At 43.4% G+C, this 19454-nt stretch overlaps 2 protein-coding genes across 4 annotated transcripts in view; both read left to right on the top strand.

Annotated features, from left to right (window-relative positions):
• Window positions 1–19454, top strand: part of LOC131685173 (spectrin beta chain, non-erythrocytic 1) — a 418083-nt gene that overhangs the window by 154467 nt on the left and 244162 nt on the right. The window lies entirely within an intron of this gene.
• LOC131685176 (BTB/POZ domain-containing protein 2-like) lies at window positions 13652–16398 on the top strand. The gene is made up of 3 exons (XM_058968712.1): window positions 13652–14411; window positions 14478–14808; window positions 15047–16398. The coding sequence occupies exons 2-3, from the start codon at window positions 14519–14521 to the stop codon at window positions 15873–15875; spliced, it is 1119 nt and encodes a 372-aa protein (XP_058824695.1). The 5' UTR covers window positions 13652–14411; window positions 14478–14518; the 3' UTR covers window positions 15876–16398.

The following is a 19454-nucleotide window of genomic DNA, read 5'->3' as shown; positions in this document are numbered from 1 at the left end:
TTTCTCTGGTGCCCCGACGACCTGCGACTGGTGGTATCTCGTCGCGGTCTATTCAGTCTAATCCCCGGCACCAAATCTAGCTTACGCCGACGGAAAGTTCCCCGGCGAAGAAAGTTCTCCCGATACCGATTCTTCTTTGGTTTTAGCACCACAAATTCTTAAACCCTTTGGCTCCCTGTCCGGTGCCATTTAGAGCCGCAACTCCTTTAGGTCCTTTGGTTCCCCTCACCTTTCATTTCGCTCTACTTCCCTTACTTGTTCGCGAACTACTCGGCCTAGTCCCCGATCTAGCCTACTCCGACGGAGAAATCCCCGGCGAAAGAGATTCTCCCGAAACCGAGCGGTAGATTTCTCCCGATGCTGATGTTCGTTTCCGCGAGCCATTTAGCTTCGTCTCGATCTAGTGCCCGGCGGTTGATCTAGCCTACTCACGAGCTAACCAGGAGGGTGTCGAAGTCAGTCCGGTGATTTCGGTGAAGCCTGACGTCCGGTTCACTGGCGCTCCGACTACCCAAACCCGGCGCTATGTCGCGTACTACTCAACTGGTCCCCGGCGGTGTACCGAGTCTACACCGTCGGAGAGTTCCCCAGCGGCGGAATTTCTCTCGAAACCTGATTTGTGGCTTCTTGTTGGTCCCTTCGCCACTTCCTCTGCAGCTCGGAGAGTGTGCTCGTAACCACTCTGTTGACAGCGTTCCATATCGTCGCGGCACATCTCTTCGACGATATTGTCCACTGTCATACCGTATACCTGGTATGACAGTGGACAATATCGTCGAAGAGATGTGCCGCGACGAACATACCTGGAACGCTGTCAACAGAGTGGTTACGAGCATACTCTCCAAGCTGCAGAGGAAGTGGCGAAGTAACAAACAAGAAGCCACAAATCGGGTTTCGAGAGAAATTCCGCCTACGAGCTTCTTCGAACCTAGGGCATTCGAAGACCACGTGTTCCGGTGTCTCCTGTACAGTCGCACACTCCGGGCAAATCGGTGACGAAGCATGTCCAAACCGATGCAAGTACTTCCGGAAGCATCCGTGCCCGGACAAATACTGCGTCAAATGGAAGTTCACCTCTCCATGCTTCCTATGTACCCAAGCCGACACATTTGGGATGAGTCGGTGGCTCCACCTTCCTTTCTCCGCGTTGTCCCACTCCTGCTGCCATTTAGCGAACGAGTCCGCTCGGACCAATCTCCTAGCGTTACGTGCATTTCTCCGCTGATAGCATTCCACGTCCTCCGCCAGGGTGATGCAGATGGGGATCATCCCGGCGATATTGTTCTGTAGGCACTCGCAACTCGTACGGCCATCAATAGGGCACTGCAAAAAAATTTTTTTTTTAATTCTCAAAGGCCCCCCCTCTCATATTGTAACAAATGTCAAAGTAAGCTCAGATGCCAAATTTCACATCATTTGGACAATTTTAGACCCCCGCCCACTTCGCTTGAAATTTTTTGAAATTGGTACTATGGGAAAATATGGAGGAAAAATACATTAAATGCTATAACTTTTGAAATAGCAATCAGAAAATTACAATTTATACCTCTTTTGGAAGGAAATAATCTTAGTATTTTTGTTTCTAGGAAAATACGGGAAAGTGGGGTACTGGGTCATTTTGGCCCCAAAATCCCCTATTTTTAATGATTTTTCTGCCCCGTGATGCAAATCATACATATTTTGTAGTTTTTCTAATGTGAAAAAATCTCAAAAATCGATCGGAGCCTTTTTGACCTTTTTCTGAATACGAGAAGTTGGGGTTATATGGCCTTTTGTCATTCATATTAAACTTCATCATTTTCTCGTAAATATATCTCTATTATTCTTCACTCAATTTTCATAAGCTATACCTTATTAAACGTGGAAAATCCTTAGGATTATAACAAAAATAGCTTCGTTATCGGTAAAATTCAGGAACATCAAATTATTTGACATATAGTGTCGATTTCACATTTTTATCATAAAATCGCACATATAAACTCCATTTAACAACAAAATTCTTATTTAAATTACTACTTTTAGTGTAAAATATGCTTAGGGATCACATGAGAAAAGTTTCATTCCTGGAAAAATAGGGGAAGTTGAGGTATTAGGACAAACAATGAAAAAAATGAGTTTTGTAGAGTCAATATCAAAAAGTTTGATGTTTCTGAATTTTACCTTTAACGTTTTCATTTTTGTTTTATTCCTCAGAATTTTACACGTTCAACAAGTTACATTTTATGAAAATTGATTGAAGAATAATAGAGATATATGCATGAGAAAATGATAAAATTTAATATGAATGACAAAAAGCCCTATAACCCCAACTTCTCGTATTCGGACTAAGGTCAAAAGGGTTCCGATCGATTTCTGAGATTTTTTCACATTAGAAAAACTACAAAATATGTATGATTTGCATCACGGAGTAGAAAAATCATTAAAAATAGGGGATTTTGGGGCCAAAATGACCCAGTACCCCACTTTTCCGTATTTTCCTAGAAACAAAAATATCTCCATTTAAATACTAAGAATATTTCCTTCCAAAAAAGGCATAAATTGTAATTTTCTGATTGCTACTTCAAAAGTTATAGCATTTAATGTATTTTTCCACCATATTTTCCCATACGACCAATTTCAAAAAATTTCAAACGAAGTGGGCGGGGGTCTATTATTGTCCAAATGATGTGAAATTTGGCATCTGAGCTTACTTTGACATTTGTCACAATATGAGAGGGGGGGCCTTTGAGAATTCAAAAAAAAAATTTTTTGCAATGCCCTAGCCATCAGCTGGAATGTCCTGTTTAGCTTTTCACGGTTCCGCTAGATTTTCAGCTCAGCACTCCAGGCAGGAACCCCATATCGGAGTATCGATGACAAAACAGTAGATCGCAGACGTCTCTTGCTGCTTCTCGTGCCCTCCGACGTCGATCTGCATCTGACCAACAACACCTCCGTCTTGTGGTGAGCTATTTGCAGCTTGACCCCGTTCATCCAGCTCTCGATCGCGTCTATTTTCTCCGTCACCGACACCTCCTCCCTTCTTCAAGTGTCTCACCCATCACCGTTAGTGACACGTCGTCCCACGATTTTCACTTTCCTAGGCAGCTGCAGCGTTAAGACCCCATCGTACATCCCGTTCCAAAGAGTTGGACCGAGAATGGAACCCTGAGGAACGCCCGCTGTGATTCGCATTGACTTCTGCCCTTCGCTCGGCTCGTACAGCAGCACTCTGCTCTGAAAGTAGCTCTTCAGGATCTGGCATAGATAGTCGGGAACCCTCATTCTATGCAGCGATGGCTTCCCAGCTGGCACTGTTGAACGCGTTCTTCAAATCTATCGTGACCACAGCGCTGTATCGATCTCCTCTTCGCTTCTGTCTAGATGACTTCTCAGCACTCTCGAGCACTGTCCGAATTGCATCCACTGTTGATGCTCCTTTGCGGAAACCGAACTGCATCTTGGATAGTCAGCGCTCACATTCCGTGAATTTCGTCAACCTGTTAGGAATGATCCTTTCCAGGAGTTTTCCGAGTGTATCCAGCAGGCCGGATCGCCAGTTGGCTTGCCTGGCTTTGGCAGCAACACCAGCTTCTGGACCTTCAACATTTCGGGGAAGTTGCCTTCATTTAGGCACTTCTGCAGCACTATCCTGAACCTGTCCGAATATGCCAGGATCGCAGCTTTCAGTACCACGTTTGGTATTCCATCCAGACCAGGAGCTTTCTTTGATTTTAGGCGCTTCGATACTTCTGCTAGCTCGTCGTTAGTCACTTGCCGTGTTTGTTCCTTCTTCTTCGCCGTACGGTGTCGGTGGCCATACAGTTGGATCGTGCTTCGGGAAAAGACCCTCGACGATTGTCTTCAGCTTGCTCGGACACATTTCGGCTGACGTCGTCGAACCCATCGCGACTCGGTATGCGTCACCCCAGGGATTGGCATCTACTTCTCGGCATAGCTCCCTGTGGCAATCTGATTTGCTAAGTCTGATCTCCCGTTTTAGCTTTCCGAAACGCTGCCTTGCGTTCTCTATCTCTATCTGGTTCCGACATTGCTCTTTGAGCCCGTCTTCTGGCAACTGAGACAAGCAGCGCGTAACGTACTAAGCGTCTCGTTCCACCAGTAAGCTGGACGCCGTGGTTCCAGTTTTCGCGGTATTGTGGCGTCACAAGCCGCCACAATCCTTCTTGTTAGGTTAGCCGCATCCACGTTCTCGATCCCGCCGTTCGTTCGGCCGAAGTGTCTCAACAAAGAGGTCTTTGTTGAAGGCTTTCGTCTTCCACTTTCGTTCGCCGGTCATCCTTCTCCGTACTGCCGCGGGGTTCCGTTGACCGAGATGGTAGCGAATCGCCTGATGGTCACTATGCGTGTACATTTCGCATACTCTCCAATCCATGCTCGCCGTCAATGAGTGACTACAGAAAGTGACGTCGATAATAGACTCCCTCCCGTCTCTTCGAAATGTGCTAACAGAACCTTCATTGCACAATCGTACGTCTAACTTCGCTAGAGCTTCCTTGAGTGTTGGTTACACTACTGCCCCATTTCACAGCTCAGGCGTTGAAATCACCACCAATGACTAGCGGCTTCCGACCGATCGACTGCTCGGTTAACTGCTCCAGCGTTAGGCTGAACTGCTCTACTCTCGACCTTGGAGTAGCGTAGCAGCTACACACGAAGATGCCGTTGATTTTGGCTATCACGAAACCCCTAATATGAGCGTTCTACCACTTTTTGGATGGGGAATCTACCCATTACTTGTATCACAGCGGTTCCTGATCTATCCGCCACCCAGTTACCGTTATTAGTGGGACTTGATAAGGCTCTGCGATCAAAGCGACATCGCACATAGTTTCTGTCGAAGACTGCCACAACAGTTGCTGTGCGGTGTCACAGTGATTCAGGTTTATCTGGGTCATCTCCATTACCGTTGGCCTGCAGTCACCTTCTTGTAGGCAGGGCATTTAAAGCCACCGGTCTGATGGACGTTTCCTACCGCTGGGGTGCAAAGCAAGCACTTCGGCCTCTGCGTGCAGTCTCTCGCAAGATGACCCGTCTCTCCGCATTTCCAGCACATCCCGGATCTGTCCGGGCCTTTGCAAGCCCCTGCTAAATGTCCAAAGCCTAAACATTTGAAGCATTTCTCCGCTTGTTTATTTAGTCGTGGGGCGGCTTTCAGTAGGCATCTCGATCATCCAACCGTAGCTTTACCTACCTCCAGTGCCTTGTCTGCAGCGGTTACCGGTAAACGAATGATCGCTGTCTGCGTTCCTCCGTATCCCTTCTTTAACCGGATCGTCATGTGCACCTCGCTCAGGTTACACTGCTGCTTCATTGCACCTCTCAGCTCGTCTTCCGTCGTGATTTCATCAAGGTCCTTGCACCCAATTACCATCTCCGTGCTTGAGGCTTTAACTTCTGCCTTTTGATTTAGTAATAGTCTCCTGCAAGGTCGAGCTACTAGTCGTAGTATTCTTCTTCAGCTCGAGGAGCATCTCATTTTTTTTTGGGTACGCCTGACTCTTACCACGTTTTCCCCCAAATCTTTCAGCTCTGGGTCCTCTGTGACCTTTTTGAGCAGCGCTGCATACATCGTCCGGTCCTTGGCTTTGATGAGCACGGCTTCTCCCTTAGGCACTTTTTGACGAGCCAAATGTTCTGATTTCCTCTTCTGCTCCCCTTTTCGCTCCTCCTTTTTAACTGTTTCGTGTGTTTCTCCTTCCGACCTACAACGATACTCCAGCTTTCACCCTGTCGGGTGGCGTCCTTTCCTTCGGCAGCAACAGAGTCCTCGAGCGTCTACCACTTTGACCCGTCTGGTCTTTCGTCTCCTGGCGAGGATCATGTCCTCTTTGGAGTTATGGGTACTGGCGTGTTCTCCACTCCAGTCTGCCTCTCCTTGCCCTGTTTCGGAGGGGCTAGGAGAATAGTAGCCTTAGCCGACGCCAATGCTCGCTCAGCTGCATCCGCCCTCTGTGTTGCCGTATCATACTCTTTCACGGCAGACAGTGGCGCCTTCCGGATTCTGATGACCATCTCCTTAATGTCCTTATGGACATTGTTTCTCGTGTCCGCAAACTAGTGGAGCTCCTCCACCAAGCACTTCGCTGCCACTACTTTTGGCGTTTGTGGGGTGTAGCTCATTCCGCTCTGCTCTGGCTGTTTTGGCTGCTGCTGTTGCTGCGGCTTCCCTTCCTCCTGCTCTTGCTGAATGAGTTCAGCTACTATTGGTGGTGATGACCTCACCAACCCACCTCTGGCGAACGGATTCGCCGTACCTGCTCCGTTTATGTTAGTTGCTTGTTGTTTCTCCATTTTATTGGGTCCCAACTCCGGGCCGCTATCTCCACTCGCTGCACATAGGCGCCTCTCGCGATCCCATGATTATCTATGCTGCCAAAAAGCAGCAGCGAGGTCATGCAAGTCCTTCAAGGGGAGTAGTGTTCAGAGCCGGATCGGCGTAAATCGGGAATGCTCTAACCGAAGCTAGTACCACCAACCAAATGGTGACGAGTTTCGAACGTACCCAGAGATCTGCCAGGGTTTTGTTGGGACGGAGGCAGCCATGCTGTTAGCCCACTCGCCATTTCAAGTCGGTGTCATCCTTCCTTACTCAGGGAAGTAGAACAGTACGCCTGTCAGCCCAAAGTCACCGTCCTATTCGTGTTCTGTCCGTTGACGTTCGCCATGGCCAGTATGCCCTAATCAGGATGTTACTGGCGTCGATTCTGATGTGCCGGTTGGCACTCCGGTTGAGCTAGAGTGCTTTTATTGCTAAGATCTTAGATTATTGGAATCTTACGATCTTAGCAGAAGCGGCACAAAGCTGCTTTGTTTAATAAGAATTTTCTAATTTATACTGCCCAGGGCAGGTGGTACCATCATCATCACCTACCGCCGGGAAGGTCGACAATCAATTATTGATGTTAACTTCTGCAGCCCTGGGACGGCAGGAATGGAGAGTGCGCGGGGAATACACCCACAGTGACCTGCAAGCAGAGCTGGACAATTTCAGTTTAGTTGTCTCAAAAGCCGTGAAATTGATAGTCGAACAAACTGATCTATCACTCAATTAGTTCAGTTTTGCCTTCAAACGATTCGGGACACTATTGGAAGTAATAGGCAGTTGGCGATGATAGAGCAATGGGAATAAGGCCAAGTTCCGCCTGTTTTGTGCAAAACTGAGAAGCAACATCAATTTGGGCACAGAGAACAGACGTCCATCTCAAGCGGTAGAGTTGTGAACGAATAAACGGTTCATCCAAAGGTAATTGTGATGTTATCGCCAGGAGTGCTTTGTCGTTATTTCGTCTAGTCCGTGAGTTATACTGCACACCTAGAAAAAATCGTGTAAATTTACGTCTCCTAAACATAACATATACGGGCATCAACAATGACTCAACATCTACTAGACCAATCCTTTTCAAACGATGCACAGTTGTTCTTCACATCATTTCTCAGGTATATTTTTTTAGCTTTTGGAAATTTTCGTAGTACTTTGAAGTCAAAAATGCGAAGCCGTGTGGTGTCCGGCGGGCTAATTTTTTTTTTTTGCACTATTTCAGCCAAGAATAGAACCACTGGGAACCTGCTCCCATGTCGTAAGAGGCGACTAATAACATGCTAGGAGTACTTAGGTTAAGTTATTGCTCCGTACCGAAGACTTAACCTGGACCTGGACCTTAAGGTTCTGCATCATAGCCTTTATCCATTCTGTATTAAGTGAATCACTGACATATAAGCACCTTTTCCGCTTCGCTATTCCCGATTGTGTACCAATGTTATGGGTTTCTTCTGGTGGTTGTACAATAGCCTATAACAGTGGTAAACATTTCAACACTCGAGTACTTCACTCTGTCAGAAAATGTAGAGCCATTGGAAGCTAAAACTTCGTAAAATCGCACTCCTGGTCCTTTCTTCAAAATCATCCAGTGTTAGTACTCTGCGTCACTCTTTCAAGTTTGAACCGCTCATATAGTAGTCGGTCTTTGCCAGTATTGCTCTTCTTCTGGACCGCCGATGGGCCAAGAGCCCTTGTCGTTGTGTTTATTATGTTTAACCCAATGATGGAAACGTGTCTGATAGGGAGAGTGGAGATGCCAACTTGTCATTAACATTACGCAGTGAATTTCTTCACATTCACCTGGGCTATGTTTTATACTTTTTGTACGCTTGCTTTGTACTGAAAACTTTGGAAATGATCATTGAAATATTAATAAGAAGCAATAGTCCCGATGGCTGGCTGTTTGGAGTTCGAATTGTCGGAAAATGATCGCGAGCGACTTTCGTACATATTGCTAAGATCATATTGCCTATAGATGAATATAATATTATATTCCACGCGGCTTTATCCTGTTATATAACGTCCCGTGGAGGAAGAATTATTAAAATGCCTATTCGGCATTCATATTTCTACTGGAGGTCTCACTCCTGAAAACTTTGATCTAACATGAAAAGACAAACCGCGTGAGTACTTAGCTAAATCACAATATCTTCCAAGATATATCCTGCTTCATTCCCTACAGGTTTCTCGTGGAATCCCTCCTACTAAGACCAATCCTATCCTGCGACACTTGTGGATGGTGCAGAGAATCCTTCCTATCCCAAAATTGACCTGCATGGGCGTGGCCATCTACGCTATTGATCATACTATAATCTTAGTCCCCTTAGGTTGCACTTTGAGTATGATGTACTACTCCCAAGTATCATATAATTGGTTCAATATGCAATTTCAACAGGCTTTGATCAATCACGGGAAACTCACGGGCGATCAACTAAGCTAAGCTAAGACTTGTCCTGATAGCTTTCGAATGCATCAATATTGATTTTAACAAAAAATAAGAACATACAAATAATTACGAGTCGTACATATGCTTTCCATGATCCGCGCGATCATTCAAGAACTCACGAGAATTAGCGAATGCCCACACATTTTTAACATCGAATTCACGCTAGCACATGCACCATACAAACGTTCATGCGATCGAACATGTTAACATATAAACGCTCGAGAGCTGCGCGATAACACACATCGACGAACATGCAATCGCGATTATTCACGCACATCTACGCCCAAGTTTTCGCAAACACGCCCCGATGTTTTAGTGAACACTAGTACTTACATGTGCAATTTGACGATCAAGGGCCGGTTCTTCAACATCAGCATAATTAACGTGCATAGTCCCCACCTCGGAAGTATCGATGACGACAAGGATGAATTCTACGCGCAGTTGGAGCGTGAATACGATCGCTGCCCAAGACATGATGTCAAGATCGTCATCGGCGACCTTAATGCTCAGGTTGGCCACGAGGTGGAATACAGACCGGTAATGGGAAGGTTCAGCGCTCACCAGTAGACGAACGAGAACGGCCTAAGACTAATCGATTTCACCACATCCAAGAATAGGGTCATAAAGACCTTCCAGCACCGCCTCCTGCACCGATACACTTGGAGATTACCGCAACAAACAGAGACACAAATTGATCATGGACGGCACTTCTCGGACATTATCGACGTAAGGAGCTGTCGGGGCGCTAACATCGACTCGGACCACTATCTGATGATGGTTAATCTGTGTCCAAAATTATCCGTAGTGAACAGTGTAAGATACCGGCGCCCACCGCGGTATAACCTGGACCGACTGAGGGAAACCAACGTCGCGACAACGTACGCGCAGCATCTTGAAGCAGCGCTGCCACCGGAGGAGGAGCTCATCGATGCTCCCCTTGAGGACTGCTGCTGGACCAGGACTAAAGCAGCCATAAGCAGCACAGCGGAGATTGTCCTGGGATACGTACAGAGGAGTCGACGGAAGGATTGGTTCGATGGCGAGTGCCAAGAGATATTGGACGAGAATAATGCAGCACGCGCAGCGATGTTGCTTCAAGCCACTTCACAGTGGGACGAGCCCGGACTTAAGTCCATATGTGAAGGTTATGCGATATTCTCACTAGTATTTTTCTCGTATCAGCTGAGCCTTCAGAGACATTTTCACGAGATTTTAGGTGATTTGAACGCAAAATGAATTTTTGACAGCTTTTTGAAGGTCATAACTCAAGTGTTTTTTGCATTATTTGACCATAGAAACTGCATACGATTATTTTCGTTTTTCAAAGAAACGGTTGATTTTATGCATTACATTACTTCACCAAAATTATCCGTGTGATAAAATTACATCGTAAAATCGCCAAAAATAAGTCACTAGTTGGTTTAGTTAATGTTTAAATAACTGTTTGTCATTAATTTTTATTGAATTCGAACTTCTAATGCGATAACAACAACGACGCCCGTGAATGCCCGTGATCACACTATACTCTTTCGAAAGCTTTTAATTTCCTCTTTAAAATGAGTCTATGCTAGTTTTGCGAAAACTTGCGATAAGCAATCAAAATTTAAAAAAACTGTCAATGGAGACGCATGGTTATTTGTGATATTGAATTTGAATAATCACTTTATAGCTAGAGTAATGACATTAATATATGCACAACTTTCAAAAAGCATTGAGAGCATGATCTACAAGGGTTTTACTAGTGATCAAGAATAAGAATCCGAGTGGGAAGTATGGTTTTGTAGGTGGTAAAGAATGTTTAAAAATCAATATTTTCAACCATCTGAAATATGTCATAAAATGTTTCTGGAACTATTTTTGTTAACTTATGCAATAACTGTGAAATTGAGTGAACACAGTTGAGTTCTAATCATTTGGTGAGACTATTTTGATCCGAGTTTGCATAGCTCTGATATAGCTTAAGCGTATGCGAAATTATGCATATAAAATAAGACCATTTTTAAATAAACCATATACGCGAAAAAAGGGTTTTGGATTTATTTTCATTTAAGATATGAAATAAGCAATCTAAGTAAAACACACGTGCAAAAAAAATCTTGTTGATTAGTGAATGTAAATCAACATTCCACTAAGACGCTGTTTGTTTCGAAAATGAAAGAAAATGTAGTTTTCATGTCAAGTAACCCAATAATGAATTAAACGTTCCAAAATTAATCTAACGCATCTTATTTGATTCTTAAAAACAAAATAGTCATTTCTGAAACCCCATAATGAAATTTCAATCAATTCGCTACAATATGGAAAATAAATTCCAAAATTAGTATTGAAAAACATTATAAAAGACAAAATACTTACTTTTGAGCCACTTTAATAAGTAGTAAAGTTAATTTCTATTTTTATAACCAAAATAGCGTACAAAAATTCCTTTAAAATTTTTTTGAACCTTCACAACAAAATAACAATTTTTGAGCCACCCTAATTTATAATGAATTTTTTTACAAGTTTTAATATAAAAAAATGATTTAGCACACGAAAATTAATATGCACAAATTTTAAGAACGATTTCGAAAAAAAAATATTTTTGAGACACCCTAATGAATGGTAAATGTTTATTTTTAAAATATTTTAATATCAAAAACGAATTCAGCGTACTTAAATTACATAAAAACGTCCTATTTGAACCGATTCGGTAAAGTTTGGACTTTAGTCCACCTTTTGTTCTAAGTCGTGCCACTGTGCACTTGTCAGAACGTGGAGTCATATCGACGAAAGCGAAAACAGCAGACTCGTCTTTTTCAGGACAAAAAGCGCCGCCTGGAAGAGTCTGAGAGGGAGAAGATGGAGCTGCTGTATCGCTCTTAGGAAACGCGGGCGTTCTTCAAGAAGCTGAATGACTCTCGCAACGGTTCTGTGGCGCGGGCCGAAATGTGCAGAGACAAGATAGGTGGCATCTTGTCGGACGAACGTGAGGTGGTCGAAAGTACAATGAACATCTGAATTGTGCGCAGGTGGACAATCGGGCATTCGAGTAGGACGATTATGTCAGTGAGTCGCAGCCGACGGGGATGTACCGGCGCCCACTATGTTTGAGGTTAACGAGGCTATTCAACAGCTCAAGAACAACAAAGCAGCTGGTAAGGATGGTCTAGGAGCGAACCTCTCCAAGGTGGGTCCGGAGAAACTGACGGAAAGCATGCACCGAATAATCGAAAGAATCTGGGACAGAGAACAGCTACCGGAGGAGTGGAAGGAAGGGGTCATCACCCCGATATACAAGAAAGGCGACAAATTGGACTGTGAAAACTACAGAGCGATCACAGTGACAAATGCCGCTTACAAAGTGCTATCCCAGATTCTGTTCCGGCGTCGCTGGTAAATGGGTTTGTCGGGAGTTATCAGGTCGGTTTCATCAACAAACGACCAAACCTTTACTATACGGCAAATCCTCCAAAATGCCGTGAATACCAGGTCCCGACACATCACCTGTTCATCGACTTGAAAGCCGCATATGACACGGTGGACCGTGTAGAGCTATGGAAAATGATGGACGAGAACGGCTTCCCTGGGAAGCTGACAAGACTGATTAAGGCTACGATGGATGGTGTAAGGTGTTGTGCCAAAATTTCGGGCGGCCTCTCGGGTCCGTTCGAAACACGCAAGGGACTAAGACAAGGCGATGGGTTGTCCTGCCTGCTGTTCAATATAGCGCTGGAAGGTGTAATGCGAAGAGCAGGGTTCAACATGCGGGGCACGATTTTCACGAGGTCCGGACAGTTCGTGTGCTTCGCTGACGACGTGGATATAATCGGTAGAAACAAGGAAACGGTAGCAGATCTGTATACCCAACTGAAGCGCGAAGCAGCACGAGTAGGACTGAAGATAAATGTGTCTAAGACGCAGTACATGCTGGCTGGCGGAACCGATCGCGATAGGGAACGCTTGGGCAGTAGTATTACGATCGACGGCAACGACTTCGAGGTGGTTGACGAGTTCGTCTATCTAAGCTCATTGGTGACTGCGGACAATAACACCAGCCGGGAGATCAGAAGGCGTATTATCTCTGGAAGTCGCGCTTACTATGGGCTCCACAAAACTTTGAGATCCAGGAAGCTTCACCACCGCACGAAATGCGCCATGTACAACACACTGATTAGACCGGTGGTTCTCTACGGGCACGAAACATGGGTAGTGCTCGAGGAGGATCTGCAAGCACTCGAAGTCTTCGAAAGAAGGATGCTGATAACGATCTTCGGTGGTGTGCAGGAGGATGGCGTGTTGAGGAGAAGGATAAACCACGAACTTGCGCGGCTCTATGGTGAGCCAAGTATCCGGAAAATAGCTCAAGCTGGAAGGGTACGGTGGGCGGGGCATGTTGTGAGGATGCCGGACAACAATCCCACCAAGTTGGTTTTCACCTTCAACCCGGCAGGTACAAGACGGAGATGAGCGCAGCGTTCCCGGTGGCTGAACCGTGTGGAGCAGAACCTGGCGAGTATCGGGCACCTGAGAGGTTGGAGACAAGCAGCAGCTAACCGAGTGACGTGGCGGAATATTGTGGAACAGATTAAATCATGTTAATATGATGTATAATCAGGAAATATAATTTATAGGACTTACAATTTGATTACAGAGACCTCAAGCGCGAACAAATAAACGCTCATTTGCAAGCGATCGTAACGCCCCTACGTCCGCTCTTCAAAACCGTACACAAGCAGAATCACTGGCCACTACAATTGGCCTTAATCAGTTTTTAAGTGGGTGACATTTCCCATCTCGTCTACAATTGTAGTGAGTGATTCTGGCAAGGAGCCCTTCCGAGTCTAAAAAAAGCGTTCGTTTTATATGCAATTTGCCAGTGCACGCGACAAGGTTTCGCTCATAAATTCTGGTGGTTTAGTTCTGATCCGTGCAACCGTTGCTGCAAAGAATGAAAAATCAAATCAAAAAAAAAGATTGGAATGCGATTCCTATCGGAAGTGGTACTCACGTGAGTGTGAGTGCCACTTCCGATGCCTACTACTGGTTTCCTGTTGCTTACGGTTTGTTGACCTGCACTTTTGTTTTTAGTCTTGTGAGCTACGATTGTCAATCTAAATCTTTGCATTGCTGTCGTACTTGGTGCTGGTGCACAATCTGTTAATCGAATTGGTACCGTGGCAGTTTGATCTTCGTATGTACGAAGGGTTGTCTGAGCAAAAAGTTATCTAACCTAATAACGATGCACGACGAAATAGATGCTAACTGCATCCCGTAGCACTTGAACTCCATTTATAATATCAAATTTTTCAGCTTATTTTTTCAACAGAAAGAACTTATCCGTACTGAGACGTGAAATTGGTGATGTTATCCGAAGTCCAATCCACGTATTAGCGTTGGTGTGTTCCGCCTGCAGCGACAGTGTGTTACCTAACAATGCACCGTATTTTTCTTCGGGTCATAAGCCAGTTGCTATAACATTTATATGAAAAATAGTAGAACAGATGCTCATGATAAAACCTCCGCTTCTTTTATGACATGCATGCTAATTCAAATCTTTTCCCCAGACCTTAGGTGTAATAATTCGAAATATTTTATGCGAAAGACAGCTCGAAAGTCTGAATTTGCTTTGGTAACTACTTCGGGCAAGATTCTATCACTTTACAGGTGCCCATAGACAATGTGTTTTGGAACATCGAACTTAGTGTCAATCGAATTTCGTTGATATTTCAGATCTTCTTAGAAGTTTTCGTCAAGTTCTTCAACAGCAATCGATGGAGATCAATAAGACAACGATCATAGTCAAAGATTCGAATGACTGGCAGTGTTCCATTTTGGACATTAAATCCCGCATAAAGTACCTACACGAAACAGGAACACTATGCGACTGCGATTTTCTGGTTGGTGAAGGATCTTCTACCGAAAAGATTGCGGCACATAAGTTTGTCCTCACGGTAGCTTCTCCAGTATTTGAAGCGATGTTCCACGGGGCACTAGCGGAGAGAAACGATAGAGCAATTCGTGTCCCGGATATTGCAGTGCTGGAATTCAAAGAATTGTTGACGTAAGTGGGTTTAATCGTTTGCTAGTTGCTTTTATACAGTCCTATGTACTATCCAAGACTATTGAACTGAAGCCTTAACATAGTTTCGAGCTGTTTTGCAACAGTGTTCTTTTTTGTGAGAGCTGTTAAAATCTAAGAATGTTCATTTCTTCAGGGCAATAAAACTTCAGTATTTACTAGTAGCCCAATCTATGAAATATACAAACTCCTACAAAAAATTTCCTACTTTACCTTACAGATACATTTATATGGATCAACTAAGGATAGATTCGGTGGCTGAGGCGATCAAACTTTATTACGGAGCCAAAAAGTATATGCTACCGGGAGCTGTAGCTAAATGTATCACTTATCTAGAATCGAATCAGCAAGCTGGCACCGTTTGCCAAGTCTACGAATTTGCCAAGTTTCACGGAGAAACAAACATGATGGCTAAATGCATTGCCACCATGCGTAGTCACACAAGTTCTGTGATCACTAGCAGTGGTTTCCTCAATGCCGACCTTAGCACTGTAATAACCATACTGGATCAGGACGTATTGGCAACCGGATCCGAGCTGGATCTTTTTAAAGCCATTAAAAAGTATGCAACTGAGCATGGTCTATCACGTACCGACCTATCCCAGCAGCGTCATACGCGGGAAGGTGTAACGGTTGAATCTGCGAGCAACCAAAAACAATCCAAGCGACAAAAACGAAACAAGAACAAATCTAAGCGGTGTCCTTCATTGAAGACAGCTGAGATGGAATTGTTCACGACTAACAATCAAACTGACGAACCAAAAAAGGATCCGGAGGGGGTTGGAGCTCGTCTCAAGCAAGATGGTCCAACTATTCTTGACGCTCTACACCGTATCCGATTTCTTAACCTGAATCCAACCAATCTCGCTCAAGAACTCGTCGGAACGGAACTTCTTACGCAATCGGAAGCTTTCGCTGTACTAGGGTGTGTTTCGATGCATGGAACTGAACACTACACGATGCCGCAGGGGTTTAGCTGTAGTGCTAAACCGAGAAATTCAAGTGGCAACCAACGCTATTGTTGCTCTACGTGTGGACGTTATTCTTGAACTGTCAATCTTTTCAAACATAACTTCCGTGTACTGAACTCATTAGAAATAAAAACGGAAAGAATATTTTTAACGATTAAGAAAGTTGTGTTTTAATGTGCGTAACTGTTCCATTTTCTTAGAAATGGATCAAAGCTACTGCTGAAATTGCACCGAGGTTCCAGGTAGTCCCAAATCGTTTAATGATCAATAGCGGCGGCAGTCAGTCCCAAACGTAGATTGCAGCGGGAAAGGGAAGGAATGTTAGTCCGACACTTGTTTTTGCTAGAGGCCGTTTATTTTACTGCTCACTGCATAAGTGTGTCGGAAGGAGAGAGATTGTTATTAGGGATAGGACTCGATTTAGAATGGTGCTGTGCTGTTTTGAGTTTGCACGCGATTTAAGATTTTAGGAGTCTGGACGCCCAGAAGACTCATGTGAATGGAAAATGTCTAACAACATACTTATTTTAAATATTATTTTGACAAAAGACAAACTAATGAAAGGAAAAGTACCAAAAAATGTGAAAAAAGTTGTAAACTAATTGAGGCCCCAACTAAAAAACTAACGCTTGTTTTCGCGTCGAGAATATGAAATAATTTTGAGCGGCCTGAAACAAACATTAACTGTACAGAAATCCTAATGATATGTATGACAGACACACTTGCAATTTGGCGCGTCCATGATTGTTCAAGAACTACTAGAAGCAAGGCTTACCATGAAAAGATAAGAAGAATGATGAGAAATAATTTACTAATTCAGAACAAAAAATACTGGAGTTGTAGAAGGGAGTTCGTTGATTTTTTCGCTTCTTAGCACATGAGAACCCACACGAACCCAGTAGATCAATTCTTGGCTTCTGCCACACGGGCTCTAGACTGGGTTTGTCTAGAGCAAAATAATAGTGATGTCAACCATCTAGCGGACACCAGCTACCAAGAAATACGTAATAAAGTTTTTGACCAACAAATCCAAAAGATACAGGAGTACGAACTCCTTATCGATGCAGTAGCCATCTGACGTGGTCGTCTGTTTGCGGTCTACAGCTTCACTCGATGTTTCATACACGTCACGAAGTCCAATGCTGAAACCCCCGCGTCCATCTACATTTTAACTGCAACCAATAGCCTAGACCAGTGCTTCAACGTGGACTCCGTGGACTCCTATGGGGGCCGTAAAAAGGTTTCTAGGGGTTCGCGAAAATTGGATATCTTTTCCGATCGGATATTGAAATTTAGAGCTTTTTCGCAACCAACAGAAAATAATATATTGTTAGCAAACAAAACCGATCTTCACAAACAGTATTAAATCGTCGCCTCTGGCTGCCCAGTGAAATTAATCAGCCTCAAAAAATAAAAGTGACTGTAAAGCGGAAAAAATATAATTTCTATTGACTTTAAGCAAAATCCTCTTCGACCTACAGTCATGTACTGTTACTACAAGTGAAAATTGATCTTAATCTTAAGCAAGTGACATACATACAGTTACACCATGTGAGAAAATGTGTTAGATAACGTTTAAAAGTTTAGCCCAGACAGAAAACATCATTGCGAAGAACAACATGCAAGACGGCAACGTCTATGACAACGTTAAAACCAAGATCCTAAATATATGGATGACGATAAAATTGAGGTGCGCCTACACGACCAGAACACATTAAGTAATGTATGTATAAAATACGGAGAAGTGGAATCCGTTACAGACGATACTCAAGGATAATTTTCCAGTAGTGTTTGCGACGGCGTTCGTGTTGTTAAAATACGGTTGACAAATAACGTTGTGCACCTTCCCTGATCAGATTCCTATGACGGCACATTAATAAAATCAATGGTAAGAAAAATCTACAACCAATACCAAAACACAGTTTTCAACAAATGTCATGTAATGTGATGTAGTGAACCCACCATCAGTGCAAGGACCAGTGAACAGGGACGAACAATTTCCTTCAACAGATGTTGATAGAACACAAGCAATTGGCCAATCAATAACTGATGCGCTTTGTATATCAAAACAAACTTCCTGTACCAACAACGGTGTAACAACGATTGGTCTAGCGTATTCAAACCAACAACCAGCTCAAAACGTGCCGATAAACATGAATTTACAACAGCGAACCATAAGAGCAAGAAACAAATAACTTCCGACTTCAAACATCATAACACCTGTACCGATCAAGACATGGACGTGAACGATAACGCGAGAGAATGGAAAATGGGCTGACTTCCAAGTTGTGGCGGATACCACAGCTAATGTATTGCCGCCAAGGAAAAGGATCTCAACACGCAGCAGCAAGTTACCTCCACAAGACCGTCCTGTCCGCAGTAACTTCGTGTGTTATTGAGTCGTATCAAATATAACAAACATAAATAGAAAAATCGAAGAAATTACCCCACAATTTCACATCTTTTCAACATGTCCTTAAAAATGAAACAATCTCAGATATATTGATATTCTCCTATTTAGAGCTAATTTTCAATTCAGGCTCTAAATCGGATATATAAAATTACAGTGGATTTACCATTGTACCCAAACTATTCGAAAAAATTGTAATTGAAAAAAATCGAATAAAAAGACACCAAATAATGCATGCGGTATAGTTAACAGTCCGCCCAACTACAGAAAGTTTTTAGACTAATATCAGGCGTTTATTCTACTAAATAAGCAAGTACGAGGATATTTACAAATGCATTTGTTACACTGTACTTCTACACTGTTAACCATAAACTACGCAGTTGTTTGCAAACCAACCGTCGTACAATCCGGATATACGTAAACCTGTCGGCAGCCTGACTGAAACAGTCAACACTGATTCGTGCAACTATTTTCAATGTATTTTTCATGATGGCTAATAGCCGAAAATAAAAAAATTGCGGACCACTTACTTGCCAGAACAAAGCAAAATATCCTATCAAGTGCCAAAAACAAGGTTGAACAATCTACACAGAAATTTAATAATTCAAGCTCAACTGGCTACTGCGTTTCAAAAGAAAAACAACGTAATTTATCATAAACATAAACGAGAACCCAAATATACAGCGAAATAGTTCGAAAAAATACCAATTTGCTGCCGTACACTTCACCGTAAACACTTTCCGAATGAAAAATTCGTCATTTGAATTCGACCGCCTCGTTTCAATTGCTACAGTACTGTTGTAATGAGAAACTGATGCCTACGTTTTGATCCGAATTGATTGTTTATTTAGCAGTTGAAATTGCATCAGGATTTAAGAAAACGTTGAAAACTTATCTATAATGAAACACGAGAGAACTAAAAAGTTTTGAACTCATATGTGCTCAAGAGAAATAGTTGCAAACGTTCTCAAATTTCTTAAATTTTAAAGTTATTTAAAATTTTGAATTGTTTTTCCATATTTCTTCACTTTACGTAATTGTAGTTGTCTACAAGTTTTCGACGGAACGAAAATCTGGACAATTTGATAGATTGATACATTTAAAAATTAATTTAAAACATAATGTTAAACGTCTAATAACAGGGTCGATATAAACAGTCACGGAACAGGCAGAACTCGGTTTTCCGGACCAAAAAGCGCCAGCAGGAAGACCGAGATCGCGAAGCGATGGAGCAGCTGTACCGCGCT

Source organism: Topomyia yanbarensis, chromosome 2, assembly GCF_030247195.1.
Source record: "Topomyia yanbarensis strain Yona2022 chromosome 2, ASM3024719v1, whole genome shotgun sequence".
NCBI lineage: Eukaryota > Metazoa > Arthropoda > Insecta > Diptera > Culicidae > Topomyia > Topomyia yanbarensis.
The sequence above is the reverse complement of the archived record's forward strand: the minus strand, read 5'-3'. Positions and strand labels throughout refer to the sequence as shown.

Excerpts from the sequence above, each read along its gene's own strand:
- LOC131685176 (XM_058968712.1), top strand. The coding sequence starts at position 14,519 with ATGGAGATCAATAAGACAACGATCATAGTCAAAGATTCGAATGACTGG. Across the intron at positions 14,809-15,046 it reads GAATTCAAAGAATTGTTGAC|ATACATTTATATGGATCAAC; the intron begins GTAAGTGGGTTT and ends TTTACCTTACAG.